The 23,135-nt window shown below is 44.1% G+C and overlaps 1 protein-coding gene across 3 annotated transcripts in view; it reads right to left on the bottom strand.

The window, feature by feature from the left end:
- The window catches only part of DNAJC11 (DnaJ heat shock protein family (Hsp40) member C11), a 72,980-nt gene that overhangs the window by 1,772 nt on the left and 48,073 nt on the right, over positions 1–23,135 (bottom strand). For all 3 annotated transcript variants that reach the window (XM_077151461.1, XM_077151463.1, XM_077151462.1), the window contains exons 5-15: positions 12,175–12,303; positions 11,081–11,203; positions 10,054–10,127; positions 7,019–7,208; positions 6,319–6,404; positions 5,826–5,942; positions 3,285–3,440; positions 2,110–2,179; positions 1,412–1,469; positions 1,175–1,317; positions 251–380 (exon numbers count right to left, since the gene is read on the bottom strand). In XM_077151461.1, the coding sequence (XP_077007576.1) occupies positions 251–380; positions 1,175–1,317; positions 1,412–1,469; positions 2,110–2,179; positions 3,285–3,440; positions 5,826–5,942; positions 6,319–6,404; positions 7,019–7,208; positions 10,054–10,127; positions 11,081–11,203; positions 12,175–12,303 (1,276 nt within the window). The remainder of the gene's footprint in view (positions 1–250; positions 381–1,174; positions 1,318–1,411; positions 1,470–2,109; positions 2,180–3,284; positions 3,441–5,825; positions 5,943–6,318; positions 6,405–7,018; positions 7,209–10,053; positions 10,128–11,080; positions 11,204–12,174; positions 12,304–23,135) is intronic.

The raw sequence follows: 23,135 nt of genomic DNA, 5'->3' as shown, positions 1-23,135 counted from the left end.
GGCGCCCTCTAAGTCCACCTGTGACAAGACCACCCCCTCCCTGGGTTGCCCTGTGGACTCTGTGCTGGCCCTCCAAAGCCCGCTGGCTTCCATGCTCCCAGGTAGGTGATGGAGAAGCGCAAGGGAACAAGGTGGGTGGTTCCCCACACCTGAGTGGCCCCTCTGGTGCCCCCCCAGCCCCCAGGTCAGTGGCTGAGGCCTCTCCCTGACTGCAGCCAGGTAGGCGATCTGCAAAGGGGTGGCCACTCACACTGCTTTGGTATCCTAAGGGCCTCGCTGTCCGAGGCCATCACCTGGTGCAGGACCCCGCGGAACTGGTAAAGCACTTTCAGGCTCTTCTCTTCACCCACACAAGGGTCATAAAACCCAGGCAGCCCGGCCTGTAACCAACGGAGGCCAGACGGCGTTACAACAAGAATGTTCTCTGCTGCCACCTTCAGGTGCAGTTAGGAAGGGGCGTCACAATCCCAGCCAGGGCTGCCCTCAAGGAAGATGCAAACTTTGGAACTTGAGGAAAAGTAAGTGAGAATTTTGAACAGTTGCATATATATATATATATATATATATGTACATTTTTTTTTTTGCATGGGCAGGCACTGGGAAACGAAGAACAGTTGCATATTTAGTCCTAGATTTCCCTCTCATAGAGCCCTTTCAGCATATGAAATGAGTCTCTTTCTTCACAAAATCCCTCACAAGACAGAAATACTGCCTGACTCTTTCAGGGAGCAGGAGGTATTTGGTCTGCATGGTGATTCAACTCTGGTGCTCGCCCAAGGCTCAGTGAGCTCCACACATGCCGTAAAGCCCTCACACTCCTTCCAGAGCGAGACGAGGAATAGGCCTTAGAAGGGGCGCTCCATGATGGTGGGTGGGGATGGGGAGGTGGGTTTGGTGGTGTACCCAGAAAACGGCACATAGTAGGTATGCAATAAATATTTCTTGAGTGAGTGAAAGAAAGAGGAAGGAAAGGGGAGAGGAAAGGGTATCAGTGTGCTCACGACTCAGGTGCTGGGAGCCCCCGGCAGCGAATGCAGGCTGGAGAAAGGATGCTGCTGCCACAGGATGGCCGACCCTTTCCAGGAGCCAGGCTGGCCTGGCAGACTGACCCACACCCCAGCCTGCCTCTTCTGCCTTTTTCAGTCTTCTCAGCCCACAGAGGGCCTGGCTGTACCTTGGAAGCCTCTGTGAGGAGGAGCTTCGAGTCCTTGACCAGGCACTGCAGCGGCACAGTCACGTCAATCACCTTCACCTTCGCTGCCTTCTGGCTCTTGTCATTGACAAATTTCCCGTACCAGGCGTTCACAATGATGAGCCCTGCAGGAAGGCCTTGGTCAGGGCCAGTGCGGGACCTCCTTGGAGACCCTAAGCTCCTACCCCACCCCAAGAGAGGACATGCATGCCTTCGTACCCATTCTGGACTCTTCGGCCTCAATGATTCTTCGGACAGATTCTTGCATCAGTCGAACCTGCCAAAAAACAAGGGTGACACTGTCAGGGCTTCCCAGGCTCCTCCTCTTTCTTCATGGGGTCTGCATGGTGAATACAGTTACAAGGCTGGGGCCCCTAGGCCCACAACAACCTATCTGCTCAGGGTCTGGAAGACAAGGGTGGAGGGGCCCTGGAGCTCAGCTCCTGGATGGGTGCTAATAACACCCCACATCCACAAGTAGGCAGCTTGGGGAGCAGCAGGCAAAGTGGTCCCTGCGGTGACAAGCCCCACCATGAGCCTGAGTTGAGTGGTAGCACCTCACTCCCATTCTAGGGGCCAAGTGCATGGGTAGGCTGGACCCAGTCAGAAATACTGACTATGTTGTCAATGTTTAAAAATAAAGAGGGTTCACAGGAAGAGCTGGATTTAAATGCCTCTTGGCTGCTAAGACGAGTAGTCTTAACACTAAGATAGGCAGTACCCGCATATGCAGCCACAGGACACTCAGGGCCTGCCTGGGGGCTGCCCATCTGCCCATCAGCTCTTGCCCACGTTGCCCTGGTCTAAGAAGTAAATGGGCCTGGGAAAGAGAACAAGGGCTCCCACTGTGTTCTATACAGTAGTAGGGATGTTCAGAGATGATGGCAGATAAAAGGTGAGGTCTGTGCAGCACTTACAGCAGCTTCTGCTTCTTGTTTCTTCTGCAGAATGTCCGTAGCTGTGCTTTCCCTTTGCTTCTCTAATTCCCTTATGTGAGAAAAACATAAGCCACACATTAGCACGGTGTCACACAGCACTGAGTCAACAGAGCGTCCTCATTGGATCTGAGCCCAGCAAACGGGCTGTGATCTTATTGGATCTCTAGTTCTACAACTTTAAAAAATATTCCCAAGACAGTCTTGAGCATTCTGTTAGTCATCAGCCTGTGCAGCTTTCACTCCACCCCTAAGAATGTACAAGAAATCCACTGTCATGCTCTGGAACAGAGCCCCCACGAGACAAGAGTCTCAGGGAACAGGGAAGTGGGAGATCTGAGTAGACGGTGAGAATCAAAGGAGGTTCTGCCGGCCTTCTGGGATTACCATATGACATGTTTGGTAGGGACAGTTAGTGCTACTTTAGATATATAAATGTATCTTCCTTTTAGCAAAGTACAGGCACTCTGTCACCAGTCCCATCCTTGGTCCGTGCTCCAAGTCTCAAGTCTCCTGGGGAACAAGGACCCTTAGCAATGGTCATTGAAAGGCTAGAGGGACACAGAAGAGGAGATTCAGGCCTTTCTCCCAGAGTTTCTAAGCTCAAAACCTTATTAAATTAGATCATAATGAAGTAACAAATCTAGGCTACCTCTCAGTTTTCTTAGAGATGCCCTCACTGACAGCTTAGACTTAATGTTATATCCCAATGGAGAATCTATAAGAAAGTACAAAATAAATTACATTTCCCCAACTTCCAAGACTAATACATGTCTCTTATATAAGAACCTAAAATCTATTCCCCTTTGAATTTGTGTCAGGAAAAGAAATGTGTTAGAACAGGGAAAATATTTATCTCCTGTGGTTATGGTTTATTGTCCCAACATTTTTATAAACCAACTCTAATCCTTTCTGAAAGTAGGAAGGACGCGAATGAAAGGATAACAGTAGTGCCACCAGTAAGATGAGAACAATAAACAGTTAATACTTGTCGAGCACTTATTCTGAGCCAGATGCCACGCTAAGCATTTTACATGTATTAATTTAATTCCGAATAACCCTATGGGGTAGGCTGGGTGATCATCTTCTCTGGTTCAGAGATGAGGGAACTGAGGCAGAAGCTGCTAGTCACTGCCCCACGCCGCATGTGAACTCACTTTTCTTTCTGAGCCCTGAGGTATGGCCTGATGACCAGGCGGTGCATAGCAAAGTAGGCGACGAGAGGCCCCACGGTGGCGTAGAACACAGCGCTGGGAAGGAGCTGATCCGTCAAATGAATAGGGAAGAAGTAAGTCTGACTGGCCCTGTTTAATCTGAAAAACAAAACAAAACAAAACTCACACATAAAAAACCTGAAGATGAGTCAGGTTTCCTGGGGAAGGATGATGAGGGTCTTAGCAATAGGTGGGCTTGGCCTCTCAGATACACACGAGCCCAGACGCCTGCTTCACAACCGACCCCTTTGGCTGGCTCCCCCACCCCGGAAGGTTTGCTGTTGGATCTAATGTCTGTGCCAGAACAAAGAGCCCACTAACGGCTGACCTCAAGTGCAGAGCTAACGCTTTACCAGATCATGTGCCCCCTAGCTGTGTCAGGCCAAAGGTGTCAGAGCACAGGCGGGCTCCCAAGTTTCCTGGGAACAGACAGTCGCGCCTCAGCTCTCAACCTCCCTGTCTGAAAGAGTTTCGTTAAGATTTCAAAAGTTAGCATATTAAGGAGGTTCTGCTTCCAGTAATGGCTGAGTGCCTCCAACAAAAACTTAGCAGGTAATAGCTGTAGAACGTGGTTTATATTTAAGGGACTGCATAAAGACGAAAGACAGGCAAATACTAAAGGAGGGCTGAAATAGAGACTAATAGAATGGCACTGCTCAGTTTCCCAGTAACCTTTGTTTGTTTGTTTGTTTTAACAACAGTTTGAGGACAGGTCCTCATTGGTACCACATCAGGTGGCTAAAAATTAGGAAGAAATCTGCAGTTGTACTAGATTGAAGAACCAGAGCCCAGAATTTGGGGCAACAATGCAGGAATTGGAAAGTGAGAAGGGGTCCCCAGACACAGGGGACCCCCAAATTCTGCAAATAACCAAAGCACAAATCTCTAGCTGATTCCTGTCTATCAAGTGGCTTAGCTAAAGCTAAAAGAATTGTACTGAGATTTTGGCTGCTGTTCACTAATTAAGTCCAAATTTGCAGTTTGAGTTCAACCAAATTAACTACCCTCTAAAATGAAAACATCAACACTCTGGAAAAACAACAGAATATATCTCATAAAATATTATTCAAAATATCCAAGATATAATCCAAAACTATTCTACATACAAAAGAAATAGGAAGACATGACCCATCCTCAAGAGAAAAAGAAAACCAATGGATTGACCCCAAGATGAAGGAGATGTTGAAACTTAGCAGATAAGGCTATTTTAAAGCAGTTATCATAACTATACTCAAAGACATAAGGGAAAACATATTCATAATGAATGAAAAGATATGAAATTTCTTATGAGAAATAGAAACTATAAAAAAGAACCGGGCGGGCCATGGTGGTACAGTGGCAGAGCTCTTGCCTGCATGCTGGAGACCTGGGTTCGTTTCCTGGTGCCTGCCCATGCATTTAAAAAAAAAAAAGAAAAAAAAATCAACATAAAAAAAGCAGCAACCAAATTGTAGAACTGAAAAACACAGTACTTATAATGCGACGTTCACTGGATAGGCTTGATGGCAGAATGGAGATGAGAGAAGAAAGAGTCTGTGAACTTGAAGACAGATTGACAGAAACAATCTAATACGAAGAACAAAGGGAAAAAGGACTGAAGACAAACGGGCACACTTGTCAAAAACACACTTGTGGAACAATATCAAAAGGTTTAACAGATGGGCAGAGTCCCAGAGAGGAGACAGAGAATGAGACAGCAAAAGATATTTGAAGAATAATGACCTAAAAATTCCAAATTTGATGCAGGACATACATTTACAGTTGTAAGAAGTTTAGCAAACCCCAATTAGGATAAACACAACAAAAACCATATCTAGGCACATCACAGTCTGAATGCTAAAAAGGAAAAATAAAGAAAAAATCCTGAGTAGCCAGGGGAAAAAAAGATACTTTACATATAGGGAATAATGATTTAATGACTACTGACTTCTCATTAGAAACCATGGAGGCTAGAAGATAGCAGAATAGCTCTAGAGTGTTAAAGGAACAAATCTTCTTAACCCTGAATTAATTAATTAATTACGAATTAAGGTATAAGGGAAAGGAGAGAAATGGGGCAGTAATTAGAAGGGTATGCACTGACAGGAGTAATAAACTGATGGTACATGTAAGGGGGAGAGAAAGAGAATGCATGAGTGAGTGGGCTGCAGGCGAGCAGGCCGGTGCCTGTGCACAGTGGAGAGGGGACTGCAGGTCAGGTTGCTGTGACAGCAGGAAAGGCAGAGAATAGGTCCGAGAGTCAGAGACTGGGGGCCGGCAGATGTGCTGGGAGAGCCGTGGTGCTCTGACAGCAGAGTCACATCTTGGTCACCGAATGCAGGAACTACTGAACTCCGGTGGCATTTGCTTAAATGTCAAAGATGGAGGCAACTGCACCTTAAAGAATAAAGTATCAGAGCAAAGGCTAGTTCATCCCAAACCCAGGTGAAGCCCAGCTGGAAGTCACCAGTCTTTCTCAGCCAGAGAGATCTGAGCTGCCCTTACTTGACTTTGAGAGAGACACCCTGTGGGACACCGACGCTGACGGCTGCCCCGAGAACACTGTGCCTGGAAATCTTCCTTTCTGCTCCGTACTCCACCACCGTCCCGAAGAAGCCTGCCCTGGAGAAAGCAGACCAGCAGTGAGGCAGGAGGCAGCCGGCTCTTCCACCCCTCCTCCCCTTCACGAGGGCCATGGACACACAAACCAAGGCCGCTCTCCACCTCCCATTCCTGCCCGCCCCTCCCACCACCCATGACGGGTGCCCTCAGCCAAGTGACACCCACTCCTTGGTCCAGGTCTCCCCTTGAGACTCCCTTGAGTTTCTGAGGAACTTGGACTGCATGGTATGGAATCCCTACTGCCCGGCAGGACGAGGCACCCAAGAAATGTTATCCACCCAAGAGATTAACACAAGAGGTATCTGATCCCAACTGGCTCCACCATCAGAAAACCAAGCAGCAATCCTGCTTCCCTGTGAACTAGACGAGGACTTACTTCAGGGACCCCTTCACACGAGTCTGATCATCATCCTGGAACTTGTGCTGATAGCTGATTAGTGCAAAGGAGTGCGGGATTCCAAGCTGTGAAGACAAAGTAGGAAAGCACACATGGCTAGTGCTTGGGACCTGTTGGTAAAATGCCATCTACCCCCCCGCCAGCTGTTGTGCATCCATTTGGACAGGCCGACAGCCTTACAAAGTGTGTAAAGAGTTTATTAGAAGCCAATCTTTCAAAACTGAGAGATTTCACCCGAAAGTCCCACTTAGCAGGTTCTCATGAGAAATGAAAAATTCTGGCAATCCTGAGCATGCATTCCTACTGTGGGCATCTGCCCCTCTGAGAAGGTGGTATCACATCCCGCCCCCCACCCCCACCCCCACAACCCCAGCCTGCTGGGCCCTTGCTCACCATGGCACCAGCTGGGCCACTACGCCCCTCAACTGATGACTCGGCCTTGGAGCTGTGTTGACCAACCAGGCTCTCGCTTAATTCTGTGGATTCCTCCCAACCAGATACTAAAATAGCATTTTGCTTCAGGGAGCTCTGAATACCTACCAGGGGAACCCGAGAACAGCTGCTCCCCAACAGGTCACCCTGCGTGTACTGTCACTGAGCCGCCTGCCCTGGTGCTGCCTGAGCGAGCCCTGGGGGAGTGGGGAGAGCTTGGGCCCTAGGCCATGGCTCTTCTGCTCACCTGCAGGGCCACAGTGAAGTGGCTGGTCTTGGTGTCCCGAACGATGCTTGTGCTCATGGCCGACTGGATGCCCCACCGCCACTGCAGGTAGCCCACGGTGTTCTTGTCCAGGTTCCGGGCGAGGACAGTGGTAAGGCCTGGCCGGATTCCTCGGGATGAAAACTGCAGGGCACAGTTTGTCGTAACAAAGCTGGAGGAGACACAGAGAATGGGTCTGGACGATCCCTGGTTCTAGCTGCTCTCTGCCCCTGCCTCTCGGCCAGGCTAAGTTCCTGCTCACTCTCACTCCCATGAACCCTCGGGCTAGCTCCCGGCAACCAAAGGCAGGAAGGAGACCGAAGCTCTGTCCACACAGGGGAAAGGGGGAGGCAGTAATGCTGCAGAATCTTTTCAGTGGTCCTCCTTGAGAACCTGCACACATACCCACCTCCCTTTCCAACTTCAGTCACCACCAGAGGCACGTGAATGTCTGAGTTCTGAGGCCAGCAGACTGCAGTCCTGCTGTACATTGGAATCCCCTGAGTAAACTAAAAACCACTGAAGACAGGCTCCAGGCATTGATTTAATTAGTTTAAGGGGGTATGCTACATGGGCTTGAATTTTTAAAGCTCCTAGGTGATTCTAACAGCAACAAAAGTTGAGAACCAAGTACTCCAAGCCCAGGTGATTCTGACGGACACCCACAGTTGTGTGCTATTGACTGAAGCAAATGCAGAAGCCGCTGCAGTAGCCAGTTTCCCTGCAAAAGGCCTCTGAAGTCTGCTTCCGAGGGAGCCCGGCGCCACCCTGTGGCCACAAGGGGTATTTCGCATCAATTGCAGGAATTCACGACTCTCGGTTCACGGTGTTGCAAGGTGAACAAACACCAGCCTTCCTTTAGCAAACAGCTCCACAGTCAACAAACCGCCCAAGGCCTGGGTAGGCAGCTTCTGTATCTCCTTTGTGAAGGTGATACTTTCCCCATTAACAATAATATATATAACTCGCATCATTATCATTCCTTTACTCATAAGCTTCCAGTAGCTTCCCAGAGGCAAACAAATTAGGAACAAATTCCCTATTCTTCAAAGAGCTATCAACCCAACATTTTCTCTTATTTATCTCATACTCAAATCAAATGAATAACTGCTACCTTTTCTGCTGTAGGTACAGTAGGCTCAGGGAGGCCAGCAAGGGGAAAAGATAAGTCACCTCTAGAATTTTAAGATAACATTACAGGGTGAAATTTGAAAGTATCAAGTATAATGAATAATATCCTTGTTTTATCAAAAGAGTAGGATTTAGAATCTTTTTTTTCACCATCTAAGAGAGAGAAACGCTGACTCTGGGGGATGCCAGCAAGGTGGCTACTGGGCAGAGAGGCACTGGGAGAGGTTAGATGCCAGTCTGTCCGCGGGACACTCCTGGGGCTGCTGCCTTCCCTGGGACTGGCCCACACTCCAAGCATTCCCAGATAGCCAGCTTGGCCTTGCAAATCGCTTGACCCTGAACGGCAGACCTAACTAGTCTGATTACTACTAATGAATAAACTGGCATCCTTGTTTATAAACTATCCTGTTTGTAAATCTGCATTCTCAATCTTGGGAGAACTGTTGAAGCTGGTTCCAAACCCACAAAAGCTGACAATCCATCCTCCACTCACAGGGACTGCTCCAAGGACAGATACTCTGAGGTGCAACCAGAACAAAATGGCCAACAGATTTTCCTCACTGAAGCATCTCCCAATCTTGCTGAATTAACAGCCATCTGGGGTTGCTGACAAAACTGGATTCCTAGGCCCCACCCTCTAAGGACTTGATTCATCTGGTCTGGGGGGAGCCAAGTAATCTGTACTTTTAATCAGCACCAGAGTGACAATCCTGAACAGACAAGGTTAGGAAATACTGCTTTATATATGGCATAACATGAAGTTCTGGCTGAGGGCGTTAAGTCCTCGACCCTTTCCCAGGCCTAATAAACTCAGACTCTTAAAGAATTGAGGCCCGAGAAGCTGGGTTCTAACGGCACCCAGATGGCCACTGGCATCCAGAAGCTTTGGAAGTACCTGCCTACCTCAGTGGGTGCCTGGGCTTAAGCTGTGGGCACCTTTACAGCTGAGGTCTTCACTGCCCCTCAGGAGCCATCTCAAATGGACATGGCCCGTGTTCTTCTCCCATTCAATAGCTCTATCCTTCTCTCTTATATTAGAGAAGGATAACGTAAACTTGCCCTTCTTCCTACCCCATGCTCTGCGGACTTAATCACTGGAACGGAGGGAAGGGCCTAGGTCAGACTCATTCTGCAGAACCCAGCAGGCACGCAGCTACATGTTCAACAGGAAGTAAAATAATTTTTTCAAGTATATACTCCATATCAGGACTCCTAGATCTTTCCCCCCACCGAACAAATTTTATTTCACCTTTCATCTAATTCTTCTATCTGCACTCATACAGAAACCTCCCTAACGGGAAATAAGGACACTTCCATGGTTCTAGAAGGGCCAGTGAGGTATGGTTCTGGGAGTGTGACATCACTGCTGGAGCAAAGATGAAGGCAGGCAGGCTGTGGTGTGAAGCTTGAGCAGTGACACTGAGCTGACAGCTGGGCAGTCTGACAAGCTGCCTCTGCTTACAGAAACCCTTCTTACAGAACTGAGGACAGAAGGCCACATCCTTTGGGACAAAGAAATGACCTACAAGTTCACAAGCATGCAAGCACGACCAACCAGCAACCCCATAAGGCGCTTCCCCCTCCATCGTCGTGTGGTCCTCGCAGCCCACCATGAGGCACGCAGGGGCAGGAGTGGCCAAATGAGGAAACTGTGGTTCCCAGCCTAGTCCTGGGCTGGGATGGAACCAAGACTATCTCTTCCCAGACCGGTGCTCTTTCTAATGCACACATGTGCCTACCCGGGCCAGACTTAGGTCAGTGCTGCAGCATGACTGCCATCAGTGGGCTCGGGGCCTCAGAGGGCAGACAACTGTAAATAACCTTGACAATAATCACGAGAGGCCTACTTTCCTAAAGGAACAAAAAGGGGTTTATCTCATATTTACCATCTTGGTGTGAGATTACGGAACAGCTTCAGACCAAATAAGGGCCCTTGTAGATCTCCAGCTCCAAATTCTAACTGTTCGGAAGAAAAACAAAAAACAAGTATTAATGGTGTTTTCATCTCTTAGCAGCAACCAGGGCTCAGTGTGTGCCTCAGGTTACAACTCTTTCCTTTAATTCCATGCCATTGGCCCTTGCCAGGATTCTAGAAGTAGGAGGCCGAAGATTCTTACATCATTTTAACCTTTGCCCAATGAAGCTGATTGTTTTCACAGATCCAAGTCTCCAAACAAAATATTGCTCACCTCTGACCCTCCTACTGCCCAAGCCTGGAACATTCTGGCTGAACTTTCGGGGTTCCGGTCAGAAGACGAGACTGACTCTCCCAAGTCCTCCCACCCCACATGGCAGAAGCTGCCATCCGCAGAGCCTCCTTTCTCCACACATTTTCATTCTGCTCTGCCCGCTTCACTGGCTGCGGGTCTCACAGATGATGCAGACGGTTCTCAGGGGCCCATCAGCAGTTCTGCACTCACACAGCCATGGACTCTGCAGCCGCCTCGTTTACTAGTCTGGGTGACTTCCAGGGCAACTCTCCAGTGTTAACTTGACGCTGCTCACTGCGCTCAGCAGAACTGGCTGTTAAATGACCACTGATTTCTGGACCAGAACGTAGGGACGGAGGCCCCTGCCTTCCGGATTCTGTGAGAAAGGGATCAGCCCACAGGTCCTGGCTTAAGGGGAACAAAGATGCTGAGTTCCTAGAGATTGGATTTCTGGATGTGGGAGTCTCAAGTGACATCTGGTTTCTATACTAACTTGAAACTGTCTGGCAGGCAGAGAGGACTTCTCATATTTGAGGCATATTTTCCTCCTGAGGTCAGCCAACTTACGGAAGTTTGATACTTGGAACCCTGTTACACAATTATATGGCTACCCAGTAGTCATTTTGAGGGTTTGCTTTTAAAGATTAAATGTTCAGAATTGAGGCCTGACACAGAGCACACAATCCAGCCAGCGTGTTCTTACCTCTCCCCATCCCTTTGCGGAGGTGACTCGTCGGAGTGCAAAATTAATGGAACCCCCTCCATTCCCGTTCTGGGTCGAGAGGCTTCCAGACAGAATGGCTGTGTCTGTAGCTGTCAAGGGTGCCTAGAAAATGATATGTGCTGGTAATAAATGAATCGAAGCAATGGGAAGTTCCAATTATAGCTGCCTCATGAACACTTCATAAGTACAAGGTCAAAACTGCAGACAATTCTACATTCACAAGTGTGAAGGATGCATAATTACCTAACGGTTTTACTTTTCTCTCACATGGATATCTGAACTGCCAAAACATTTTGCAAAAATGTTTTGCAAAACTTGACAGGCAAATTAAAAAAACCCAAGGGGAAACAGGAGGCTAAATGCTGGGTTTGTACTGTCCCAAGGGCACAGGACTGCACAATAGCTTCACCAGGTGCCCCTGCCATGGGATGTCTGCAATTCTCCAGACCCTGCTGGCCACCTGGTTGCAGAGGAGCCGAAGGACTTCCCCATGGCTGTAATAACAGATTCTGGTGGCTCCTAGAAGGGAATGAGTTCCCCCAAGTTAAGCCTCCATGTTCTAGGCTGGCATACTCGAGAATCAATAAATGAGAGGAGGAGGCAGAGACCCACTGTGACCATGCTAGAATGGCCTGACACTCCCACATCCAAATAATGAGCTGAAAGATGATATTTGGGGAACCCCAGGACTCAGGAAGCAGAGTTGCTAGAACCTTTCAGCACCCAACAGAGGGTGCCTTAGAATTGCCCATGGAGGCCTGCTTTCCTTCCTAAAGCATCATGACCTTGAGCTTCTACTTACTTCTCCCACACCACTCGTGTTTCCTTACTGGGGAGACCTGAAGCCCTGGGAAGCTAAGTGGTCCCCACTTCTGGCACTCAGGCTGGCTAACATGTCAGAAGAGCAGTCACAAACAAGGTTGTGACTGGAGCTCTCTTTTTAAGTCGCTAATTGCATCCTTGCGTAAGCAAAGATGAGAAACACCCTGAGCAGACTCTCACTGCAGCTGCCCGGAGTGCTGTGCCTCCTTAACAGGGAGCCTGAACGCCAGGAGAGGTGTTGCTGGGCTGACCTCAATGGACTGGGAGATGTGCATTTTGTTAATTTCAATCTGAGGAAAGCCACTTCCAGACACGTCTTCATACTCCTCATCATAGCGATCAAAGAGGTCAGTGGCGTCTACTCCAACGCTTATGGTTCCCTGGAGAAGAAAAACAGGCAGTCAGCATGAAAGGGGACGTATCTGTAGAATGAACAGCAACACGACGTGTAAGCAGTGGGTTGTCTGACTCCATTGCTCACCAGGTTCAGGAAGGACACCCCACTATTAAGCCCACACAGCACGAGTCATGGCTCAAAGCTGAAGTGCAGAGCGCTATAGGGTTTTACAGCTGAAAGACCCCCCTGACTGAGGGAACCAGTCACTTCTATGGAGCACAGCATGCCAAAGACCAGTGTCAGAAACAAATAAAATCTATACAATCTGATTTTCAGAGAGCAAAATGGATCCAGTTCATGGTACTAAAGAGATCAATTCTGAATTTAAACCATGGATGGATTAAGCAAACTAGAAACTAGCTACATGGAGTAAATGTTTTTTTCCTCTAAACCTCTTACATCACAAACTACCTTAAAACACTCTTTAAAACAAAAAATACCTTCAGAGATATATTAGTGCAAACAAAATAAATAATGAACAGGGAATTAAAAATTTGCTCCACCTTCTGAAATTAATTTAAGAATTACATTATGAGAAACACACCACCCTATTTTCTTCAGAAATAGTAAGCAGAAATTTTGCTGACAAAAATGTTTCTTACTCAGAAAATAAATGTTTATTATTTTCTTTTATATTGAGAAGACTTTGGAAATGGGCGTGTATTTTAATTCAATGTAAGAAAACATGACCACACATTCCCATTTTCATTAAATTTCCTGTGGCCCATTTTTTGGTTTGATTTACACATAATAATTTGCATCCATTTGAAATATGCAATTCAGTGAGTTTTGACAGATGGGTACATTTGTGAAACCACCTCCAAAATCAAGATACAGAATACTTCTATTACCCAAAACTGGCTGGGAGGTTGTGTGTGTGCCTGGAGCGGCGTGTGTTTTAAGTTTAAATAGACCAGTCAAGAAAGACCTCCCTGAGAAGGGCGCTGGGAACAGACCTAACAAAGAGGTGGGATGAGCCTATGGCTTTCTGGTGGAGCAGAGGGAGGGGGCACGTGGCGATGAGGGAGTTAGGGGGAGCTGGGATGGATGGGGGCATGCAGACCATTATCAGGAGGGCTTATCCAAGATAACACCATTCTAACCTGTAGTTCTGGTTGGTTTAGCAGTTATCCCAGGCTTTTCCTTTGTTTACCAAGTACTCATATTATTGATGGTTAAATTCGAATGAGAAGACAGGATGGGTTCGCCTTGCACTTCCAGCATCTGCCAAGGTCTCATCTAATGGTAGGTGAGGTGCATGTGATTAAATCTAAAGGATGCTCAGGAGTAACCCATCACCCTACTGCCATCTCTTTATAAGTAAACAGGAAACAGCACCTCCCTTTCTAGCATCAGCAAACAAGGTGCTTCACTGATAAAATGGCTAGGAATGGCAACCACCTTCCGGTCTCAGCTGATAGTGGGAGAAGTACTGGACGCTGTGGGAGGAAGTGGAGACGCTCACTTAGCATTACAGATAGGTGGCCAGTGCCTTGGCCTGGGAGATGAAGGAAGCCTTCAAGGTACTGATCAGCCATATCAGTGGAAAACTCCAGTGCATGTGAAATGGGTGTGGGAAACAGATAGGGGAGACCTGCAGGAGGACATAATAGGAACAATCTGAACACTCTTGCCATAGCGGTTTTTGTCATCTACCGAATGGTATAAATCAGGAGTTTGCACACCTTTTCTGTAAAGGGTCACAGCAGATGTTTTAGGCCTTGTGGGTCATATGATCTCTGCTGCAGCCACTGCTCTGCTGTTGTAGAAGGAAAGCAGCCATAGACAATGAAAATGGGCATGGCTGTGTTCCAGTAAAACTTTGTTCATGGGCATTGAGATCTGAATTTCACCCATATTTCATGTCACAAAATATTTTTCTTTCGATTTTTTCCCCTGACCCTGTAAAAATGTAAAAACCATTCTTAGTTCATAGGCCATACAAAAAGTCATTAGGTTAAATTCAGCCCATAGCTGGTTTGCCAAGCCCTGAGATATATCTGCAACGTTTTATTGTTTGGCAATATCCTTACTTTGTGACAAACCCTTTAGTCAGCAATAAAATTAAACACAATATATGTTTAATGAAAAAAGAGTCAAGTATTAAATTTCCATTTTCCCATAAAGCTGATGATGAACTTGTAACTAGCAAACTGTTCTTCAATATTGACTATCCATAGTGTCAACTCTAACCATAGGAAAATCAAGAGTCTCAGATCTGCTAAAGAACCATCAACATCTTCAACAGTTATTCTTTTAAGACGACTGTGCCCTAAAGTGAGGCTGCAGCTGCAAAAGGTGTATTTGCATATAACTGTGAAAAATGAATTTTCATTTAGATCAAACAAGAGTTCTAAAATAAATTCACTCATTTTCAAGTCAAGTTTTTAAAGCACAATGAAAGATAAAGCAATGTCTGTTTATGTGTTGGTTCTAGTAGCAGAACTTTACAACTGCTAATGATGACCAGCTTTTTATCAATATCATCAGATGCTTTGAACAGAAAATCAGTTAAATTAATCCTAACAATCATTTGATTTCTGTTGAAGATGAAACACCTAACATTATTATATCACTGTAAATTCAGTTAAAAAAAATCAACAGTGAATGTAAAATTGTTTTGTATTGATACCAACTTTGGTGGAAACAGCATCATGGTAAAATTTTTCTTATCAAATTAAGAAACCCATGGAACAGAAATATTCTTAGAATTAGTTGTGGTACACACATAATGCATAATTGTGTAAAATAAGTTGTGACAGTCCATATATGGAAAAAGAAGTTGTAGCGAAAATTTTATAAATATTTTTGTATATTCCCAGAGTAGCAAAACTAAAAAATTTTTGTGATGAAGCTGATATTGAATAGAAAAAGATATTCAGCATGGCAGCACATCAACATTACTAATTCTAAAAAGTATTAGCAATATTTATGCCCTGTATAACTACTTTTTAAATCCTTCTCAGGGTCTTATAATGGTTATTAAATTTTTTTCATGAGTCCTCTAATTTGGGCTGCATTTTGTTGATTCAAATCAACAAATGGAACACAAAACACCCTGCAGCCTTTTAGATATTTAGGAAATTGAAATCACTGAAAATAAAGCTTATTAAAAATACTCTTCAGATGGGAAAAAATGAACTAGTTAAATAACAGCACAAATGGTTTGTAAGATTTAATTTTGAAATTCCATTTTGAAATATCTCCATTTTTATTAAGAATCTTTTGATGGGGCTGACATTTTTAATTGGCTAAATGTGTAATTGTCCTGGGATGGGATGAATTGAGAAGCCTACAATTTTGTGGATTCTAATTTGATGAAACATTCAAAAGATTATAAATAAATAAAAACTATAATCTGAATGGAGGCAAAAAAGATAGTCCTTGTGAAAATATCTGGGCTGAAATATGTCTAATGCCTCACACTCTGTCTGTGTCTCTGGGGGAAGCACACCAAGATATGAGAAGACCCGCTACTCCGAGTCTGCTAGGTGTGAGGAAGCCCAGGCTAGCTGGATGGGGCTGCACGGAGAGAGAAAGAGATGTCAGGACATCCACAGCCACCCCAGCCATGCAACCCGAGGCACAGACATGTGAGGGCAGAGACCAGCTCTGACATCAGTCCAGCCGAGCTCGCAGGTGACTTGGGGTACAGAGGCCATCTGACCACAACTGCAGAAGGCCCCAGGCGAGAACCACCCAGCTGAGTCTAGTCAACCCACAGAACCATGGGGGATTAGAACAAATTCTTGCTGCAAGCCACCAAGCCTTGGCAAGGTGTGTTATGCGGCAGTACATGAACAGAACACACCGTCATAGGGATGATGGGAGTGACAGGACCATTAAAGCATGTGAATGCAGGCCCCAAATCATGACTCTACTTATGCGGCTGCCAATGTTTACATAACCACATTTAAAAAATGCATTTTCATGCAATAGGTATGTTATTTTTTAGAACTAATTTTACTTTTGAAAATAGTTTTGAATAAACCACTTCATAGGTTCTCCAATGTAATGAAACCAGTGTTAGTCAATAAAATGTCCAAAATTTATATAATTTTAATTTTAATTATTTTAAGCAACCCTCTTTCAAAAATGTCCTACTTTGAATAATGAATTAAATGGCCACCCCTTTTACAGGACTCCTGCTTTCAATGAATGACAGGCAAGGCTACTGGCAGGCTCTTGCCATCTCAACAGGCTGCTGTGGCTGCGGCATCAGGGCAGGGACGAAGTCGGGAGAGTAGTTAGGAAGGGTTACTGCAGTAATCCATGTGAGAGACGACGAGGGTTTAGTACATGGCATTATCAACGGCAAAAACTACTTATTTGTGTCTATATATTTTGCAACTGGCCACTTTATTCAACTCATTTTTAGTCCGGAGTTTTCAGTTGATTATTTTAAGGCAGGTAATTGTATCATATACAAATAATGATAACCCTTTCAATATTTATATATTTTATTATTTGTCTGATTGTATTGGCTAAAACTTCCAGAATAATGTTAAATACAGTTTTTTTCCTTTGTCCAAGAAAACTTTTCAAATGATAAATATTTGTGATAATCTCATACTGACAATCAACTGATTCACTAGAGGATAGTTACCGTAGCTTTTAGAAATTTAAAGTATTGCCTAGGTCATCACTTTTTTTCAACTCTTTCAGTGTTTCCTCCCCACCCCAGTACTGTTTTATTAAACAATGCTAAAAATAACTCCAAACTCTGAGGAGTCAGTGTTTTGAGGCTCTGCTGCCTTTGGTGGTGATCTAAGTCCATGGAACACTAAAGAAGTGGAAGAACGAGCGAGCCTGGTTGAAATGTAAGGATCAAGTGCCAACTATACTGGAGGAAATGAAAATAAAACTGTCCAGAGAATGATGGGACAAGTGATCTTGAGCTGACAAGGACATTTCTTTAAATATTTCAGAGAGTGGTCTGGATACCTGCCTTCTGTTCTTCCATTTCAAGGAAACAACCTTTTGAAAATATACTATTACAGGACCCAAACTAGATGGATTTCTTCTCTACAAGCCAAACAGAGGTTTGGGTGCAACTTATAAATTCATTTTCACTTTTTAAATAATATGCTTTTATACAACAGGAAGTTAAAAGTTTTAGAGGAATGAAAGATTTGAATTTTGACAAAGGATATATAAGAAAAAGAAAAAAACAAATCAAAATAACACCAGGTAAATATTTTTTCAACAACTTCTAATTGAACAGACACAGGTTCATGTATGTCCTATTTTTATATTAAATTGCAAGTAAATGGGTTAAAATCACCTTAAAAAACAAAAAAGAATTTACAAAAAAATCTCTATCAAGTTCAAAACTTCTAGAGCATTTTGACTATTTTGTTTCTGCAATGAACCCATCTTAACTTATTCTTCCAGAGCTGGCAAACTTTTTGAATAGGACCAGATAGTAAACGTTTTAGGTTTTGTGGGCAAGTACTATCAAAACTATTCAACTCTGTCATAGAGCAAAGGCAGCCACAGATAATATATAAATGAATGAGCATTGGTGTACTACAATAAAACTATTTATTTATGGACACCGAAATTTGAGTTTCAAAAAAAATTAAAGAACATCAGTATTCTTAGAGCTCATGGCATATATAAAAGCAGGCTGTGAGCCTGTGTCTAGACCCATTCTGTATTCCCAATTTTACTCTCAGTGTATAAAAATGACCACAACAATGACAAGTTACTACAGTCCTTTACATACAAGGACTATACTACTGTAAGTTATCCGTGAGACATTCAGCAGCTATAGATTCTCACCTGGGCCCTTTGTGGTGCTTTTTCAGGAGCTAGGAGATTTAATGTGGAGTATGGAACAGATACTTCTTTTCTTACTAAAGAAAAAAACTCCATGGGAACCATACTCCACAGTGATACACTACATTCAACTGATCAGGTCAGAGTGCTAAGAATATAATTTAGGTTTGTCAAAAGAATTTGGAGGTATCCGGGAAAAAGTCACACATTTATAAAATTCAAAAGGTGTAGGGAGCTAACCACAAGAGGAAGTTATTGAAGAAGTCACCTACTTCAACTACTTGATCAACATCTCCCCGGACTACCAAACGCTCCATTCATAAGTCATGCTTCTTCCTTTACCCATTAAGGAAAATCAGCACCCTAAAAAAGGTACCTTTTTATTCTTTCCACCTCCAGGCCAGCAGTTCTCAAGTGCAGTCACACAACTGAATTCCATGGGGGATGGTTAAAATACAGATTCCCAGGTGTAACCTAAGATTCCTATTCAGTTACTCTAAGGCAGAGTCTGAGAATCTGCATTTTAAACAAGCAACCATATTACTCCAATATAGCTGAGTTAATTGAATGGCTTTGGATATCATGAACAAGTTGAGAGTCTTATTTTTCAATGAAATTTTTACTGAGATAATTAGCTGTGATCTTGAGTCCCCTTTACCCAGTTTCCCTCAATGGTACGTCTTGCGACTACAGCCAATGATCACAACCAGGATATTAACAGCGATACTGTATCAAGGATCCAATGATCCAATTGACCCATCTTTCTAAGATTTCCTATTTTATTTTTTACCATTTTTGGGTGTGCTGAGTTCCATAACATTTAACCATCTGTGCAGGTTCTTATATCCACCGCAGCCCAAACACAGTACATCTCTGTCACCACAAGGTCCCCTGCGGTGCTCTTTTACAACCACACCCTCCTCCCTCTCCCTCCCATTCTTCCTCCTTCCCCAACACCTGGCACCCACTCATCTAGTCTCCAGTTCTGATAGTCTTACAATGAAAAAGAACCTGCAGATGTCAGATTTGTGGCTATTTTATTTTCTTTTGTTTCTCTGTAATTAATTACTGATTATAGGCAAATGAAAAGTCTTTTTTAGTATAATAATCTTCAATAAATAACAGATTTTTGGCTAAAGCCACAGAACTGAACACATTTATCTTAGTATGCCCCTGGAACACTTAATAAAGACAGTAAAGGAATAATAAAGGTGCACATTCACCATGTTTGGAAACTGGAAACAGGATGGAGATGGTAACCGACTCAGCGGAGAAGGAAGCTGAGATCTAAGTGTCCTCAAGCTCAGGAACTGGAAGGTCAGGTACCCGAGGTTTCTTTGCAAAGGAAGGTGAGACCTGGATCCCTGTCCACCCACCCAAGGAGCCAAATGGCAGAATCTTATTCTTTGGATAAATCAAATCAGGGTACTGGGGCACAGCTTAGGAGGAGCAGGGTAAGCACTGGACAAAGAGGTGACATGAAACTCCACATATGGAGTGGCAATTTCCCAAAAGTCCCACCCAACTCAGAACAAGACTGCCAGGAGCCAGGCAGGAGACCAGAGGTTTCTGCCCCAGAGAAAAATCATCTGCTAATTAGAAACAGCCGTTCGATACTAACCTTTGTGGGGGCAAGGTGGGGAGTGTCTCACCCAAACACTCTAGGGTTAAGCCCATCAACTGACAAGCCTTGCCAAGTACCCAGAGCCTTACAGCTTCACTCTTTATGAGCAGAGACAAGGATTAGGAGACATTTGAGGAAAATCTCCAACATGACAGTCTAAAATGGGGGAAACACAAAAAAGGAACCAGGAAGAAGTAAAGACAACAAACACCAAAGGAAGTATTTGACATGTATCATTCCATTTAATCCTTTCATCAGCAATAGGAGGTAGGTACTATTATATCCATTTTACAAAAGAAACTGAGGACTGGGAGGAAAATATCTTGCCCAAGGTCACTTGGCTGTGTAAGTGGCAGAGGCAGAATTTGAACCCAGGCCATCTAACTTGAGAGCTCAAGTCCTCCTCTGTACTTTCCTATGAGTTAGAAAAAGAACTACAAATTAGAAAATAAGATGGCTCTTGGAAATAAAAAATATTATAGGGGAAAATTAAAAACTTAACCAGTAGAAAGCCTAGAAAATAACCTAGGAAAAAAAAATCTCAAGAAAAAATCAAGAAATTTAGATGATTAGTCTGAAGGGTCCAGCATGTTAGTATAAAAGGAGTCTGGAAAGAAAAGGAGAAAGCAAGGAAAAATATCAAAGAAATAATACAAGAAAATCTCCCAGGCCTGGGGAGCTCAAGTTTCCAGGTAGAAAGGCCCACTAATCCCAAGAACAGCAAATGAGGACACTTAAACCAAGGCACCAACATGAAATTGCAGAACCCCAGAGATAAGACCCTAAGAGGGGACAAAAGATCATATACGAAGAATAATCAGGAATAGGAATCTCTCTTTCACCAGTGGGAAAGGGGGATTTCTACCACCTGACCCAAAGGGTCTCCAGCCCAGGTCAGAGCCCTGCTTGCCATCAATGTGCTCTCGGCGTTAGCTTTGTGATCGGCCTGAACCACCAACGCAGAAGGCCGGAAAATAATGGAAAATAATGCCTTTCAAATGCGGAGAGACTATGGTTTCCAAACTAAAATTCCTAAGCAGTCAAATGAGTAGATCGAGTTTCGTAAAATGTCATTTTATTAGGTCTAAACACATGGTCAGCAAATCCAAATATTAAGTAAATTCAAATATTATAAAGACAAACATTAACTTAAATATCAAGTTAGAGATATATTTTATTTTTACAAATGTGTGTGTGTACGTGTACATTAAAGCATAAAGACACATGCTTTATAATTAGCATTAGTATAAAGGTCCAATCAAGACATTTGAGTCACGCAAAGACTCAAGGTTTTACCTCTGGCAAACACAATGAAAACTCAACAATATATTGCTTAAGTATACACCCATTTTTGACAAAATTACATTAAAAAAAAAAGGCATCAGAAGTATAATGCAAAATTTAGGACAGTGGTTCCCTCTGGTAGGGAGGAGTTACAGGAGAGCAACGTGGATGCAGGTGATCCTCTTGTTCTTGGGCCAAGGGTGGGTTCCTAGTGTTTACTACTGTTATTAGGGTTGATATGTTACACACAATTCACTGTATATACATTTTTTCTTCTTTTTAAAGACAATAAAGTAAAACAAAACAAAACAAAACAAAAAACAGGAAAAAGAAATTGCCTTCTGTCATGATCAGGTTTATGTGTCAACTTGTCCAGTGGTGATCTGCGGTCATCTGGTCAGGCAAGCACTGGCCTGTCTGTTGCTACAAGCACATTTCACTGACTTAAATCATGATTACATCAGCTGCATCCACAGCTGACTGCATCTGTAATCAGCTAAGGGGAGTGTCTTCTGCAATGAGCGATGCTTAATCTAATCAGAAGAAGGCTTTTAAGGAGGATTCAGAAGAGACAGTCATTCTTCTGCTTCAGCTGTGGAGTTCGTCCAGACCCTTGGTTGGAGTCGCCAGCTTCACAGCCTGCCCTATGGATTTGGACTCCTCCACCCCCACGGTTGTTCAGCCAGCCTCTTCTAAGAGTTCACTGAGGACTTCATTGGAATTACCAGCTTACGGCATGCCCTACAGCCTTTAGACTCTACATTTCCATGGTTACGTGAGACACTTTTACACATTTTTTTTATCTATGGATATCTCTTGCTGATTCTGTTTCTCTAGAGAACCCTAGCTAATATACCTTCCATGTATCCTAGTTTCTAAAGAAGCTAACAGAGGACATCTTCCCCCAAAAGGAAGTAAACCAAGAGGAAGGTGTGTGTGATCCAACCAAGGAAAGGGATGGAGAGAATCCAGAGATTCTGGCCCCTCTAGGGAAAATACTGTTTCTGTTCACGCACCTTCAGTACTTAATTACAAGTAACTCCACATGATTGGTAATTCTATAAAATCTTTTGACTAAATGAATGAAAGGGCGTTCCCAGGACATTGGTGGAGGAGGGTCTGAGGCTGCCTATGTGGGAGGCCTAGAGACCTCTCAAGATTGGAACAGGGGACAGAGGGCTCTGGAAGGATGACACACGGACAGAACATGAGTGACAGACAACTGACATGTCTGGATGAAGCTAAGAAGAAAGGTTCAGTTCTGACAGAGTTTGGAAATGAATTAGGGGTAGATATAGGAGAAGCTGACAAATGAGCCAAATGGGACAATTACTAACACCACAGAGGAAGAGTTAATTAAGAAGGGCCTTGGAATCATGCTATACAATCTGGCTCAGCTAAATAATATGCATATAAGCATAATAATGCATACACTGACAAGTGATTTAGCCCCAAAGGGTATTATAACTACACTGGATGGACTAAGAAAGGGAAAACATGGGCTGTATTGGGGAACTAAATCCTTATCTTTCCTAATAGGAGGTCAACAGACAATTACTAAAACTGAAAAATGAAGAAATAACAGTATTATTTCTGTTATATCTGAGACAGAGAAATGTGGAATACATATCAGAAGAAACAGCTCAAAGATGTGGGATGGCCATCTCTGGGGAACTGGAGTAAGGAATACAGAAGGATGGCGGGGGGAGCACATCCTGTTTTTTTCTTTTCTTTCGAAGCCTACTAACTAGTTGGCTTTATTACTCTAACAAAAAACCAAACCAAACCAAAACAAACAAAAAAACGCATGAAAAATATTTTTTCCACCATGAGAGACTATATGCGGTATTCTTTTGGAACTAGAAACCACTTCAAAACTATGGATATCCAAAAAGCTACATGTATATTTTAAAATTAATTGACTTCTTGCATCTGTACCTCTGATGTTTCTCGATCCAGAGGCTGTGATATGACTAAAAGCCACCATTACACCCTGGAACAGGAGACGGAGCCCAGTCTTTCCCCGCCAGCCACCAGACAGCATCAGTGGCCCCAAATGCTCCTGACCCAAAGGGTCTCCAGCCCAGGTCGGGGCACTGCCTGCCTGGACCAGTGATCTGCTCTTG

Source organism: Tamandua tetradactyla, chromosome 2 (genome assembly GCF_023851605.1).
Source record: "Tamandua tetradactyla isolate mTamTet1 chromosome 2, mTamTet1.pri, whole genome shotgun sequence".
In the NCBI taxonomy this organism is placed as follows: Eukaryota; Metazoa; Chordata; class Mammalia; order Pilosa; family Myrmecophagidae; genus Tamandua; species Tamandua tetradactyla.
The sequence above is the reverse complement of the archived record's forward strand: the minus strand, read 5'-3'. Positions and strand labels throughout refer to the sequence as shown.